This window comes from Chironomus tepperi, unplaced genomic scaffold (genome assembly GCF_022539635.2).
Source record: "Chironomus tepperi strain 1889 unplaced genomic scaffold, CSIRO-AGI_Ctep_v1 contig_159, whole genome shotgun sequence".
Taxonomy (NCBI): Eukaryota; Metazoa; Arthropoda; class Insecta; order Diptera; family Chironomidae; genus Chironomus; species Chironomus tepperi.
Window position 1 is genome coordinate 150447 of NW_027226281.1, and position 15616 is coordinate 166062.

The following is a 15616-nucleotide window of genomic DNA, read 5'->3' on the forward strand; positions in this document are numbered from 1 at the left end:
ACTAAAGCGAAACCTAACGGCAAGATATTCACGCCATATGGACGCTACACTACCGCCAGAATATTGCCATATCTATGACGCTATCCATTACGTGTTTTATTTTTCCAGACCTCAAGACTGATTATCCCATTAAAACAACAAATAAAAAAATCCTCCTTAAAGCTTCAATTATCTCATAAACTTTAATCATCATTTTTATGTGCAATTTCGTCAGTGCATTTGATTGTGAAAAATGTAATTATAATTTCGATTGAAACACAAGAACAAAAGTTATCGTCATAGTTGAGTGCAGTTAAAATAAAGTGTTGAAAAGAATGGAATTCACTTGATAGCACAATTAGATAGAATGAGTTGAAAAATTTTCAGTTTGATAAATTAACTATAATTAAATTTTCTACTATTTCATGAAAATACATGTCAAGTGATGGAAGTTGGTGTTGAAGCTTAAAGTGTGGTTTGGTGAATGATGTGGAAGGTTAAAGGGAGTTTTGAGTATTTTTACAGATTTTTATTACCAAAATAGCAATCGGCACCGCCTAAACCTTCACATATCGTCCACCAAACCTCACATCCAGCTTACCCACACAAAAGCCATCAATTATTCATTCTTTTGCTAATTAAAAAATTATACATTTTTATAAGGACTGTTAAAGACGACAAAGGAGTCAAAGATCAATATCTAAATATCACGCCATATGATGGGGTAAAATAACACACGATTCAGTTTGCCACATTTTAACTCTAACAAGCGTTGGCGATTCCGTTGATTGTGTTTGTGTACTATTATTAGCACTTAAATCATCTTTAATTTGACGCGATAGCGCATTAACGAGCGGTAGAGAATTATCATCCTCATTATTATCAACATAATCATCAGCCTTACAAATGTTATCGAGATTAATGGCTTTGGAATTATTGTCGCCAGCATTTGATTTCTCAATTGATTTACATCGTTTAGCTGCTGTAGACAATTGAATGCGCTTCGTTTGACTCACTTTATGGCCAATATTATTTTTCATTTTATTGCCAAAGACAGTTGTTTGATGCGTATGATAATGTTGTTGGTTTGTCGATCTATGACTATTGGTTGAATTCTTACTATATGAGGACGATGAATTTTTATGACTTCGTATGTCATGCGAGATTTTTGTTGAGCCTCCGCAGCCATTATAATGCTGATGTTTGGCATTTGGATGGTTTTGAAAATTGGAATGATTTATGTTTTGATTATCGCGATTATCTTTAACGTCAGAAGTTAAATTTTTTACTTCCTTTTGATTTCTCGATGGCATTATTGAATTTGTGTCCAAAATGCCACCATAAGTGTTTCCATCCAAGCCATTGTCGTCATATGGTCAAATGGTTGAATCAAATACGAGCATTGAATTCATTATGGCTTTATCGCAACGACAGCAGTCAAGAAATTCATCTATTGTCACCACACCGTCATGGTTTCGATCCATTTTCTGCATTCGAGTTTTTTTTTTTGTTTCATTTCATAGTTATGCACATTGTTTTGTAGTCGAGATTCCCACAGATGAGTATTCCCAAGTAGTAATTCACAATGACATTTATTATGTGTGTTGTACAGTTTTGTTGCAGAAAATTCAATTGAAATTTTTTTTTTGTCCACGCCAACCATTTTATGTATATGCATTTGAAGGGTCCGAGTGGGTGAAATGAATGAAAAGAGAGAAAAAAAGAAAAAAATAATTGTAAACGATTTTTATGAATGATAGAAATTGAGCGCGATTTCTGGGGAATGTTCATAGATTTTATGTTTATTCTGAAAGTTATGGCTGAAAGGGACTTGAATTAATTTTCACAATTACTTGATAATTGTTTGAGCTGTACACAAAACAGAGTTTGTGCAATTCTTTAAACGAGGCGCATGAATTGTAATCAGGAAACCACTGGAGACCGGAATTAGTATAGTATCCTTTTTGGAATATTAGAATCCAAAGTTCTAAAGTCTTGCTAACTCTGTTAAATTACATTACAAAACTTAACAGTGGGGGAAAAGGGGTCAAAAAAGCTCTTTTTACGAAATTTCTGATCGTTTGTTAATCTGATGCTAAATGACGTTTATTGAGCCATTGCTTGGTTTACACTAGGAGAAATCTGAAGTCAAACTAGTGAAAGGGTGTATTCATAGTTTGTAAAACCCTTAAAAAATCAAGGAGATTATTATGTCAAGGGCAAGGATTGGTGCTAAAAACCTCTCCTTGGCTACGCTTCTGTCCATGAGCATACCGAACAAGCACTTTCAGTTATGTAAATCCATGTTACAGAGAGGAATGAAGAGGATCAACCCTTTAAAGAACAAGTAAACTTGCACTCCATAACCCTCCAACCAAAAAACGCGCTCAAAACAAAACCGCACAAAAAGAAGAAAACAATGAAAAGCAATAAATAATCATGGTTGAAATCACTGAATGCACAAAAAAAAAGTTCATTTTTCATGTCATTGCGCTATCTCTAAATTTGATTGTGAGAGGAACTAGCAGTACTAAATTTTAGGATTTCTTTCATCCTCTCTCTCACCAATGCATATGAAATATGCTGACAAATTATCTTTTATATCTTTTCTGCCGAAATACAATGAATAATTTATCATTTACATCTGATGTGAGCTTTCTTTTTTGTGCATGCAGAGCTATTTTGTGATCATTTAATTTAAGTGATCGTTTGAGGCTATTCAGGATGGATGCATAGATACTCACATTGAACATGCTTTCAACTCTCTCCTTAATCGTTTCCTCATTAATTTTGTCCTCTAACGGATGTCCCATTAAACCATAAACAGCCGTCACAATGTCACTCATCTCTTCCCTCGTTATGTGACCATCCGAATTAATGTCATAAAGCTGAAATGTCCAACAAAGTTTCTCTTCTAATGAGCCACGCGACAATATTGATAAACCTTGGACGAATTTCTAAAATGGAAGTAAAAAAATGTTGAAAATTTTAAGTCAATTTTAAAATTCAATTTAATTTTATTAATATTATAAATGAATTGATATGAAATCTCGAGAAGCTAAAGCTTCAATCGACCATGAAAAGGCGAACGAAGCAATAATGAGTTTATCGATTTGTTAACCTCCAATGTCTAATATAAGAAAAAAAAAACTCAATTTTCTCAACTTTCTCGTTCTCAATTTAACGCTTTTTTGATCTCAAAGGAAATAAATTATTGAATAAAGTCTAAGAAAACTTTCATATCTGTAGTTAATAATCAGCAAGGGTTTAATTTCTTGTGATAAATGGGGTGAACGACCTCGATGTGTATTGTGATAAAGTTTTTGAAAGTTATGTGAATTTAATGGCATTTTATATGATTAATTGTATAAGTTAGGTTATGATTTATTTGAGGAAGGCAAGTTTCTATTATGTAGAAGTAAAATACAATAATTATTTTTGAAGAATGTATAGGAAACTATAGAGTAATATTGGAAATTAAAATTAAAATGAATATATTCGTATGTTATCTTGTTCAAGAGAGCTTTGTTCAACTGATTAGATATTAAGACAACTGAATTGTTCTTGAAACAGTTTAACAGCCATAGTCTGAAGAATAGAGCATTAATTAACTCAATAGAGCTTCATTTTGCTGAACAGAGTTTCAGTTAGCTTAATAAAGCTTTAATCAGTAAACTAGAGCTTTATTTAGCTAATAGGAGCTTTATTTAGGTGAATGGAACTTTGCTCAGCTGTATAGAGCTTTACTTAGTTGAAAAAAGCATTACTTAATTGATTAGAGCTTTAATTAACTGAATAGACCTTAACTAAGCTGACAAGACCCTAAGACAAGACGAGAACATGGCCGAAGTCAACTGATTGGAACTTAAGTGGACAGACTAAGATCAACAGAACTGAGCTTGAATTTGTAAAACATAGTTTAAAACTTGTTTAGAGCTTTAAAGCGGTGAAAAGAGCTTATTTCAGCTGAATATAATCTCGCATAATTGATTCTATTCAAAAATTGAGATTAATTTTACAGTCTTTAAATAAAACAACAAGAAATTCCATCCTAATTATTTATATTGCCAACAAAAAAACATCTTTCAATGTCATCATTTACAACTCAACATCCTCACTCAACTTAATGACTTTTGTTATGTTGTTCTCAATAATTTCTTCTTTGTCCACTCAATAAAGCTCTCTATATCCCGTCCATGATATTCTTTATCTATCTCCATTAAGAAAATAATGTGTACATAATGCGTTCCATCCACAATATTCTGTAATTGGATTTGAGAGTTTGGATATTTTTGTCTGACTGTGATCGATAACTTTCTCATGAAGCCTAATCAAATAAGTGATGTAGAAGAGATCAAGGACTAAAAGTTACAAAAATTCTTGTTCTTGATTGCCAAAATGAATGAAAAAGTTGGATGTTAACAAACAAAATCTGCATCACATTGCCAATAATTTGTTATCCATAATTGAATAGGAATTCGAATTCAATTGAAATTGTCTTCATGTACAATATCTAATGAAATCAGAAAACCACAATCCCGAAATCCATCAATGAAGATATAAAATAAATTGCTTGAGTATTTCATTTGAAAAATGTAAATACATTTATATGCTTTCCATCTCTTCAATAGAATGCCCAAATGAATTTATGTTTGAATGAGCTTTCGAGCGATACAAGGAATAAATGAGAGAATATTTCTTTGTGGGATGTTTAAGATATTGTGTATATCATTAATATTATTTTGGTCATGTTTTCTTCGTTGCGGATCAGATTAAACGTAGGAAAAAGTAAAGCTTTCAGTCTTGTGTATTAGATGTTCTTTAAAGGGAGAATCTTAGGTGGATTCTGTGGACAACAAGGTTTTTTAATAAAAAGGATGAATTTCCTGTCTGTTAGTTATCCAGATCTGTAGTCTTGTGAGTATCATATAATTATGCTTTCTCGAAATCCCGATCCCGACATTTAAAATTTTCAGGATCCCGATTCCGATAGCGAGAAAGCTTACTAATTATACGGACAAGATTGCTGGCCTGCGAGCGAACTATAACCCTTAAATGTATAGGTCTTTATCATACAGAAGCAAACATCTAGTTCCCTAATGATTCCTTTATTCTTCCTGATTTACTTTCTTATTTCGAAAATTACGAAACAAATAGTACATGAAAAAGTACAGCATTTTTTAGGAAGAATTCATGCTAGATACGGGAAAAAAAGTAATTGATCATGTATCTCGAACATATACAAAGCTCATCAATTAAGCATAATCCCTAAAATCCTCAAAAAAGCTCTAAGACATTCAAGCTATACAAACTTTATTCCTTCATCCACAAAAAATACTGCAAGACACACAAAAATGTCCATACATCGCCAATATACAATCAAAAAATGAAATGCCTTCAAGCTCGGAAATGTCAAGCATGCGACCTCACAAACCCTACAGCCAAAATTTAAGGGAGTGAGGATGAAAAAGGTTAATTCGGGGCTATTTTGTGTGGGACTCATGATGAGATTCCTTCCATAACATTTTTTTCTCCATCATTAAAATCAATATTATCAAAAAAAATTGTGCATGCCTTACATATTTCCAAGCACACAAGTTCAAAGATTGAGTTTTTGGCTAATAAAATACGATTTATAATTTTATGATGACAGAAAATTTGATTCCTCTGTAAACACAGAAATATTCTTTTTGGTTATAATTCAAAGCACGAATTATTCTTGACCCTTATTTATTTGAGGATGAAATATGCAAACAATATTGTAATATTTAATAGGCTTACGCTTCAATATTTAATGTGACGAATTTTTCATGAATAAAAGACAAAAGAGAGATACGAAAAGTTGGGGAGCTTATTGTCGACAATGGACAATTAATAATTGATTCGATGGAAAGTTTGGAAGAGATGGGAGGCAGATGCATTGGTGAAAGTGATGTGAGGCATAGAATTGTCTCTTTTAAAGGCTTTTATTCCGAAAAAAACAAAGAGAATTTGCATAAATTTGCTCAAAAAATTGAGCATGCTCAATCATATTGATTGAGTATACTTATGAGCACGGACAATTAGGTAAGTGACCTCAATGTCTGTCAGATGCGTCTAACGACCTCCTTTAAGTATTGAATTTTATACAGATTCAGCTGAGACTGGTCAGTATCAATGCCTATGATATGTCTCGAATTTTGTTCAAAAAGATGTGTTTTTGACCACAACCTATCTCATCTAGACACCCTACTGTCTATGCCCTACCAGGGAAACACACGTCGTAAAAATGGCCGAAAGACGAAACCCAGGATGACATGAATCTGTTCTGAGCCCGAATTGTAGAAGATTTGACAAACTTGTTGGAATTAAAACAATTTTGAAGTCGAAAATGGCTCAAATTCAACAAATTTTTAACTTTTTAAAAATTAAATTGACCTAAATTGTACTTCTAAAACTTCCTCAATTCTAGGAACTAACATAAAATTTAATCGCCTTAAATTTTCCAAAAGTAAAACTTTCTCAACATCGTTAAAAATAATTTTTTTAAATTAAACCTCTTCAGAAATTGATACTGCCTGACTACACGAAGCCATTCAAAACAGACGTACTCACAACAGTCAACTTTAAGAGCATTAACATTGGGAAAAAGAGAAAGAATATTTCTCGGAAATCAATATCTTGAATTACATTTGAAACGAGAAGAAAAAGGAAGAAATTTAATTCAATTGAAATTGATTTAATGGAATTACCCATTTGTATCGCTTATTTCCTATCCTTCAGCACTTTGATCTAATGTTCAAGTGCAAAAAAAGTAATAAAAAAGGACTTTTTTCTTTGTAAAGTTTTTTTCTAAAATTTTATTTTAAGCCTTAAACCAGAGGCGCACTTAATGTCGCGAAGAGGTTGTCCCCACACCCCACTAGCTACTCATCACTTTCCCTTTAAATGCCTCTTATTCCTTTCCTTATTTATTCTCCTTTTCTTCCATTCGATCATAGTCAGATTTTATTTTTTTGTTCCTTTACCTTTACGGACGACCATAAATTCTATTTTTCTACAGTCTAATTGACATTAAACATGAACTTTTTTTTTCTTGTCACTTTTTTGTCCTTTGTCTTTTTGTAGTAAAAATGGCAACAACAGCAATTGTTTCAACACAAGTTTTACTTTCCTTTTTGTTAGAAATTTTCCTTTCAATAAGGTAAGGCTTCTGAGATTTTACGTACTTTTTTGTGCTCCCTGGTCAATTGTGTAAATTAGTTTGTTGATGCGGTGTGTAGGCATGAAAAAAAAGTTGTGAATATACTCGGAACAGCATGCACAAACAATATTTTTGTTTAAAGAAAGATAGGGGAAGAAGTTGGTAGAAATTGTAAATAAAGTGAAAGTTTAAAGCCTTGATGGTGGGGTGGGAAGGAATTTTGAGTATAATTTTGTGGTATCTGAGGAAAGAGGAATCTGAGAAATCGAGAAATATGTTAGGGAATTTTCTAAAATGAGTTAACAACGTCTGTGGCCGAGTGGTAAAACTACAGACCGGATATCTGCATTTCTCTCATTTATGAAGAAATGAGTTCGATTCCCAATAGAAGCTGATCTTTTAGACATTACCTAGGATGTGGTTAATATGACAAGGATTTGGATGATTGTCATGAAAGTCTCAATTCTAATGGAACTCTAGTAACTAGAACCTCGAAATCGGTTCGAATCTACTTTAGTTGACATATTTTATTGGAAACGTGATGTTAAGACTCGATATAATTGAACCTGCTTGCGTAGAGACGTCTTTAAAGTCGACTTCGAAGTTGAATTATTTGATCGATGTTAATAAAGCCTCAGAACAACCGTTGATTAAAATGCTATTTACCTTCTTGGAGGACATAATGCTGCGTCTCAATGTCGTCATGACAACTTCGCGTATTAACGTCATTACAGCGACGCAACGGTGCCCTAACACGTTCTGCTGTTCGAGTCATAAACTGTTTAATTATTCAGTCAAGAATCAGCCATCTAAGTAGTCATCTATTGTATTTCCTAGTTCTATTTCTTGATTTTAAATTATTCAATCCAAAAAATCAGACAAAATGTTCCTCAAAGAAATATTCTCATCCTCAAATTACCCCTACAAAACATCCTTTCAGCATAAAACCGTACCAAATGAGTTGTACCAACCAATAATACACAATGATTTAACCATTTTTTTCCTGTATCTATTCTATATTCTATAAGATTTTTGCCCTCTATCCATCCATTTAACTTCTTCTTTTCTCTTTTGTGTGCTAAAAAGGAAAGAGAAATTGGGCATTAATGGATGGTTGAGATTGATGTTACGCATCGTCTACATTCCAAAGATTCTTCTTTTTTTAAAGTATGTCAATGCGAATAGAAGGGCAAGTAAAAAAAATAGGAAGTGCTATTAATGTCCCTTTTACATGCATTTTACAATCTTATTTATCTTATGTCTTCCTTTGCCCCTTCTTCTTTTATTCATGTCTCTGAACTTCTTTTACTATCCACAAAAATATAAAATTGAAACATACACAAACACAACATGCTTGTCTGCTGAATGCCTTTCAATAGTTTAACCATTATTGACTGTGCTACTGACGGAATGAAACAAGTAGAAGAAGAAAGAGTCACATCATCGTCGTCATTGAAGACGTATGTATACATAGTAGAGAAGATTTAATGCGCAGTAAAAATATTTGATGATATACAGCACAAAAAAAAGAACTTTTCACTTTTATTTAAAAGCTTTCAGAAGTTTACTATTATTTCCTTTTGCGTCATGCTCTTCTTCATGTATGTATTGCTTTATGCTATGATGATTATGCTTCTTTTTTGGGGGGAGAATTGTCTAATTGTTTTATGGATGTTGTAACTTTCTGTATTTGAGGTTTCGACTCATAATGACGTTCGTGTAATTTTGAAAAGCTTTCATCAGTCGTAAAATACGATAGTTAAATATTTTATAGTGACATTTGTGAAGTTTTAATTTTATGGAGTAATTAAATAATGTGTGATGTACTTTGTAATTGAGTCGTTGTTCTAGTAGTCAGAAGGGAATACCCGAGGGACTCAAATAAAAACATCTTCTTCACTTAGCTCTTGAGGCTCCGTTAAATGTCTTTAATTAACATTAAATGGAAGCCGCGTTCATATGGCATCCATATGACAGGCATTTAGAGTCAACATAGAGACGGCTTCCATTTTGTGCTAGGTATCCTGAATGCGTCCAAGGAAAGTGAGATATTAGTGACTCAGCTTATAATTTTTTAAAGAGTCTATCTCAAACAGGACAATTTAGTCGTCAGGTTGTCACTACATAATCGCATTGATAGCAACAGGACTGTTGCCTGTTGATAACTGTTTTCAGCTAATTTTTCAGTAAATAATAAAATTCGTAGCAATAGACTGTTTAAGTGTATAAAGCATTGAATCTAATCTTACTAAAAATTTACTAAAAATCAAACACTTATTTCAAATTTGACACTGATTCAGAATGAAGTCAAACCAACTCTTGTTATCAAAATTACTGTAATTCTAAATGAACCCAACCCGAGCAGCACAGCAAAGTCTATAGATTACAATTCAACTTGAACAGATATGCTTTTGTGTTAACAGCAAGCTGTATTGACACATTTTTGCGTCGTATAATGAAAAAAGACCAAATCATTTGTTCTAAATTTTTATATTTGCTTGTCAAGTCTGACATTATAAATGATAAGAGATCAGCGACCAAAATATTTTGATAGTGACAACGAACTATTGAAAGAGACAATGGTGCACTTTATATTAGTATATTGTAAGCGCCAGCCAGCAAAGGATACAACATCAAGTGACATCTAAGAGAAGCCATGGAGCACAATCGATCTGTTAAATCACCAAAGTAAGTAACTTCTTGACGAGTAATGAAACAAATATTCCTAAAAACAACACTAAACCTAGATCATCTAAAATTCGAAGTCAAGACGTAAATAAATATTGAATTTTTTTTTAATCTCTCATAAAATCTACTCTAGCCATAAAACTCATAATTCCATTCGATCATTAAATATCAGCTTGAAATGATTACATAACTAAAATTCATAGTCATAACATGTGAGTTAGTCATAAAAATTCATGATAAAGGCCAAATAATATAAGTTTATTCGACATTGCCTACCCCACTGATCTCATTGAATTGTATTATGCAGGAACATTGAAGTCATTCAAATGTCAAATAATTTACCGAAAGGATTCAAGGTTGGAAATTGATTTTTTTTTTCAGTGACTATAGCTTGGGATTGAGCTTAATGCTATTGAAAAGGGTTTGAAAATTCAAATTCAGGCTGACAAACTGTGGACATTTAAGTGAAATTGTTGAAGACTAGGCTGCTCTGCTGTATTTTTGCCTGGACGCTGCTGTACTTTTCAGCCTTGTTGCTGTCAAATGTCCCGATATTTTAAGAAGCATTGAAAAATGTCCCGATTTTTTGCAAAAATCCTCTGGCCACCCTACTATAAACTCACACCCAAAAATCCTCATTAATCCCTTAAAAACTTTTGTCCTTCCAACTAGTTATCCAACCAAAGAATAATTTGTTATAATACATACAACAAGTACGATTCATAATAATCTAGCAAGGTTATACATAAACATAAATTCAAGATTACATTTAATAGAAACAGTAATGAAATTTAAGCACGACTGTCTTAATTTTCATTCTCTATGTAAAGCTCAATCATAAAATTTTTTTTTTGCTGTGCATGTATAGAAAATGTCCATGTACAATCCCATGGTTGAATGACGTCAAAAAAGAAAGAAAGAAAAAATTTGAATGCGACATTTTTTTCTCCTAAATTCTCTTCCTGCTGTTTACTGTCTGCTTCGCTGCTCGAGGAAATGTTATGTCGTAATGTATAGAGAGAGCATGGAGGAATGTGCTGGCAGTTTATGGTAACAATAGGAAAAATAACAAATATTGCAAATATTACAAAAGAAGAATTTTTGGCCATGTTTGTGAATATTTTTTTATTTGTGGTCATTTGCATTGTTTTGGTCGTAAATTCATGTTTGGAAATGTCAAAATGCGTACAATGAAATTTTTGAAGGATGTGCTGTATATGCTAAGTGTGCTTCAAATGATTTTCAAGAAGTAGAGCATAAATATTAGCTGAACTATGTACACCGAAATTGAGAAAAATAGGAATCACTCTTGAGATTTGACTGCACAAGCTTTTTGGTCAGTTTCACTATTTTATTAAAGTTTCAAAGATTTATGCGTTATTTTAGAAAGTTGATATATTGACAGTTCTGCAAATAAATCAGTAAAAATGGGCTGGTCATGTCAATAGAAGATCAGGTGATGCCTTGCGCGGCCATCTGCTGTATTTTTGCCGGGACGCTGCTGTACTTTTTTACCTTAATGCTGTGCCCCAAAAAGCCGATTTTTCTCAAAAGTGTCCCAATATTTTGCAAAAATCCTCTGGCCACCTCAGTGATGCCTCAATATTTAAAGTTACATCTGGTGACTTTCTAGAAGGAAAGGGATTTCGTGGTAGGATTACTGTGTGAGCAACGATATATAAGTACAGGAAATTAGTGACTGGCAGAAGTTATTTAAAGACAGATCCAGTTACCGACGAACTCTAAATGCGGCAATGGGTCCTTGCGCGCCTTCGTCAAGGAAGTAAGTAAGTAAGTAAGTTATAAAGCTCCTAAACATTTCACAACCGAATTGTTGCAGCCTAAAACTGAAATTTCTTATAAATTTCAAATAAATCTGATAAAAGCTCCAGGAATTCTAGATTCTTTTGAATAGTGATCAACCAGCAAGACCGACGTGAAGAATCACGTCGACAAAAAGTTTATTCTTTTAAGTGCATATCCAAGCACAGGACTCGGTAATAAACAGTGGATACTTCTACGTAACAGGGAATACCACTAGAATGGATGCTCTTGACATTTAGTCAGCTTCGAAGTTAGACTACTGATTCCCTTGTTCCTCAGGTGGAAGGAAAAGTCTAAAGTTACTGAACAAAATTTGTCACGGAAAGTAGTTCAAAAGTGCCAATTTTACTGTAATGTAATAAGCGAACGACCCCCAAAGGTGGTTTGTGTTCAGCAGATGACAAGCTTTTAGCTAAATTTTTCCATGTCTTTAATTTGTTTCCCCTGAAACATCTATCTTGTCCTTTTTCTTACTTAGAAATTTATGTTGAACGCGATAAGGGGGTATGGAAGATATACTACAGCATAAATGCTTTCCTCTGAGGTTTCTTGCTTCTTCATTTCATGTCATTTTTTTACGGTACGATAAGAATTGGATCTTTAATGCATTGTCTGCAGAAAAAAAAAAGTTGCGAATCATTTTTTTTGGTCGTTAATTGATTGTGGATTTTACAATAAATGAAAAAGTGCTGAGAGATTCGAAAAAGACATGAATTGCATTTTAAAAGGAATGAAAAATAAATTTAATAACAAATGATGATTTTTGAGAATGTTCACAGCTGATTACGACCGAACTTTAAGTCTATATGAAGAAAAGTTTCTCTTCTACTTGCTTGCTTGTTTGTTAACTTGAATGGTATAAATTAAGTGTAGGAAAAATGCAAAAGAGACGCCATTGTGATGCTATCTTTATTATCTATCATTTTATTTGAGTACATTCGTTTCCTTCTGAATTAAAATTCTTCCTCATTTCTGGAAAGTTATTTGTAACGGAAGCTAATAAGCATGAAATATTTCTAAATTTCAAAAACGCATTTTCATTAATTTTGTATAAAATTTAAAATTATTGAAAATTTAAAAAAAAATCAAAATTTTGAAAATTTTAAGAAAATCAAAAATTTTGTAATTTTAAGAAAATCAAAATTTTTGAAAATTTTGAGAAAATCAAAAATTTTGAAAATTTTAAGAAAACAATAAATTTTTAAAGTTTTAAAAAAATCAAAAAATTTGAAATTTTGAAAAATCAAAAATTTTAAGAAATTCAAAAATTTTAAAATTTTTAAGAAAATTAAAAAATTTGAAAATTTGAAAGAAATTAAAAATTTTAAGAAAACCAAAAATTTTGAAATTTTTTAGAAGATCAAAATTTTTGAAATTTTGGTAAATCAAAAATTTTAAGAAACTCAAAATTTTTGAAAAATTAAAAAAATTCAAAATAGTTAAAAATTCTAAATTATATCCAAAAGTGAGTTTTAGACTTTAATTTCAACAACTAAACAGCTGGCTAAAGGTCTCATTAATAATTTTAATTCTTCAACAATCCCCACAATCCGTTCAGCAACCAAAGTGTTTACACCTAACCCACAAAAAAAAAAGTTTATTTTCCGTTGATGAAGTAAAAAGAAGAGAATAACTTTGTTTGAGAATAACACTATGTTAAATTTTAATTTAAAAAATGAAATTTATGACCTTTCTTCTCCTTTATTCTTCTTCATTTTAATTGTGTGGGAAGAATGTGATAAGATTTATTTATTCCATTCGAATACAGTGCAAATAAAGTTCACTTGTTCTCTTATATAAACACACACAAAAAAAGCAGCAGATTATGATGAAGAATTCTTTACATTTTATACAAGTTCATGAAAATTTCCCATTAAAAGTGCTCTTAATCATAGGATTGGAATTTATATGCATGTAAATTCTTTTATTCAATGAATGTAAAAGAAGATTTTGTTTGTTTTAATTTGGATGAATGGAATTTGAAAGGGAAAAGCTTTATGATGCAAAGCTGAGCTGGAATTCGGTAAAATTCTTATAATTTTTTGAGTTATTTCATAAATTTCGATTTACAAATTTCTTAAATTAAAATTTATTTGAAGTATTTGAATTTTGAATTCAAAAACTTCTCTAAATTTCAAATTTTTAAAGTCTGCTAAATTTTAGATTCAAGAACTTTTTTGAATTTCAAATTTTAAAATGCCGTAAAATTTTAAATCTAAAAAATAATTTAATTACCTAACAAATTTTAAAATTCCGTTAAATTTTAAATTCAAACCTTATCTTAATTTCAAATTTTTAAAAACCGTCAAATTTTAAATTCAAAAATTTCTTTAAATTAAATTTCTTTTCAAAATATTCAACTTTAATTCAATTCAAAGCACTCGAATCGACAGTATATACATGATAATTTATATATCACAATCCTCATGCTGTACGCCCATCATTCAGTCATCTACCCATCAATTCAAAAAAGAGAATAATAGAAACCATTGAATGAAAAGTTGCTATAAATATATGCCATGCAATTTTCAATTGAGTTTTACAAATCCACAGATTAAAACTTAAGCTTATTGAAAATTCTGTCCTACAATAAAATGCCCATAGCAGCAACTCCAAAACTGTCGCTATTATCCAACACAAAAAAAAAATCCTATAAAGTGCAAAAAAATTCTAAGCCAATAAAACCTCATTCATTTTGCTAGTCGTTCAGCAAAATTTATAATAGCATTGGAATTCATCATTATCATCCACCCACAGAGCAATTTAACGGCATCTGCCATATCTTAATATTGTGTGTGCTATGTAAAAAGGCAAAAGGAAAGTCATTAAATTCTTTATTTTTGCCAGATAGGCAATAAAAATGAAAAATATTCAACATTGTTGTAAACGTTGAGAAATTGGCATAAAATGAACAAAAAATTAAAATGGGACTGTTGAATGAATTTAATCTATTAACTATGTGGCGTTGTAACTCTTTGAAGAGGATTGTGATCAAGAGTGGGATGGGATGAGTTTTTTGAATTCTTTCTTCAAGAAGGACTAGGAGTTAGCGGCATAAATTCGTCTTTAAGTTGTGATTGTTTAAGCTTTTGTGGTATTGGACTAGAATCTAGTTAGGCAAAGATCGGACCAGTAAATTCGTGTTAGATTCCCATCCGACACCAACACTTAGAGTGTTGTTCAAATTCCAAATACATTCTTGAATATCTGCCCCATTGTACGATTTCGGTCGAGGCTTACCACTTTAGCGAGCTGCGGAAAATATGTGAAGACACTAAGTTAGTTTAATGTTAAAGTTTCAAACCACTTCAGGTTATTAGATTCTCGTCATTTAAAGCTCATCCACCTTCTGATGTGGTGTCTGAACAATCATTCAAATCATTCCAGACATCAATTATCATAGTCATATATACGTTCCTCAATAACTTCTGCCTGTGCAAAAAATAAGGCCTCATCAGAAGTAAGCCTAGTTGTATAGCAACAGATCGGAAATCTGTATCACTCTCTTGTAAGTCATTTCTTTTTCGTGAGTCACGATCATCCCATATGACACCAATCTCACAATCATTACATTGAGAGTATTGTTCAAATAAGTAAATAATATAATATAATACTCACAGAGACTTTAAATTAGAAATATATGATTTTTGCCATAATTAGCATGTTAATTAGACCAATGGTCAATTACATCGACTTTTGATCTATTTGCAACTATTTAAGGCCAATTGTACCAACTTCAGGTCAAAGTCACCAACTTCTGGTTTCAAAGTCACCAACTTCTGGTCAAAGTCATTTTAACTTTAGTTTAATGTTACCAACTTCACATCGATCTAAACTCAACTTCAGGTTATTAAAAGCCAAACACGTGATTTTTGGCGCCAATATTTCATTCCAGCATATCATCCACCTTCTGACGTCATTTCTCCCAACAATTCATTCAAA

General features: G+C 31.8%; 1 protein-coding gene across 1 annotated transcript in view; it reads right to left on the reverse strand.

Moving 5' to 3' along the window:
• Positions 1-1325: 1325 nt before the first annotated feature.
• The window catches only part of LOC139087996 (Kv channel-interacting protein 4-like), a 72328-nt gene continuing 58037 nt past the window's right edge, over positions 1326-15616 (reverse strand). The window contains exons 4-5 of the mRNA XM_070636978.1: positions 2724-2936; positions 1326-1466 (exon numbers count right to left, since the gene is read on the reverse strand). Of these exons, the coding sequence (XP_070493079.1) occupies positions 1356-1466; positions 2724-2936 (324 nt within the window). The 3' untranslated portion in view covers positions 1326-1355. The remainder of the gene's footprint in view (positions 1467-2723; positions 2937-15616) is intronic.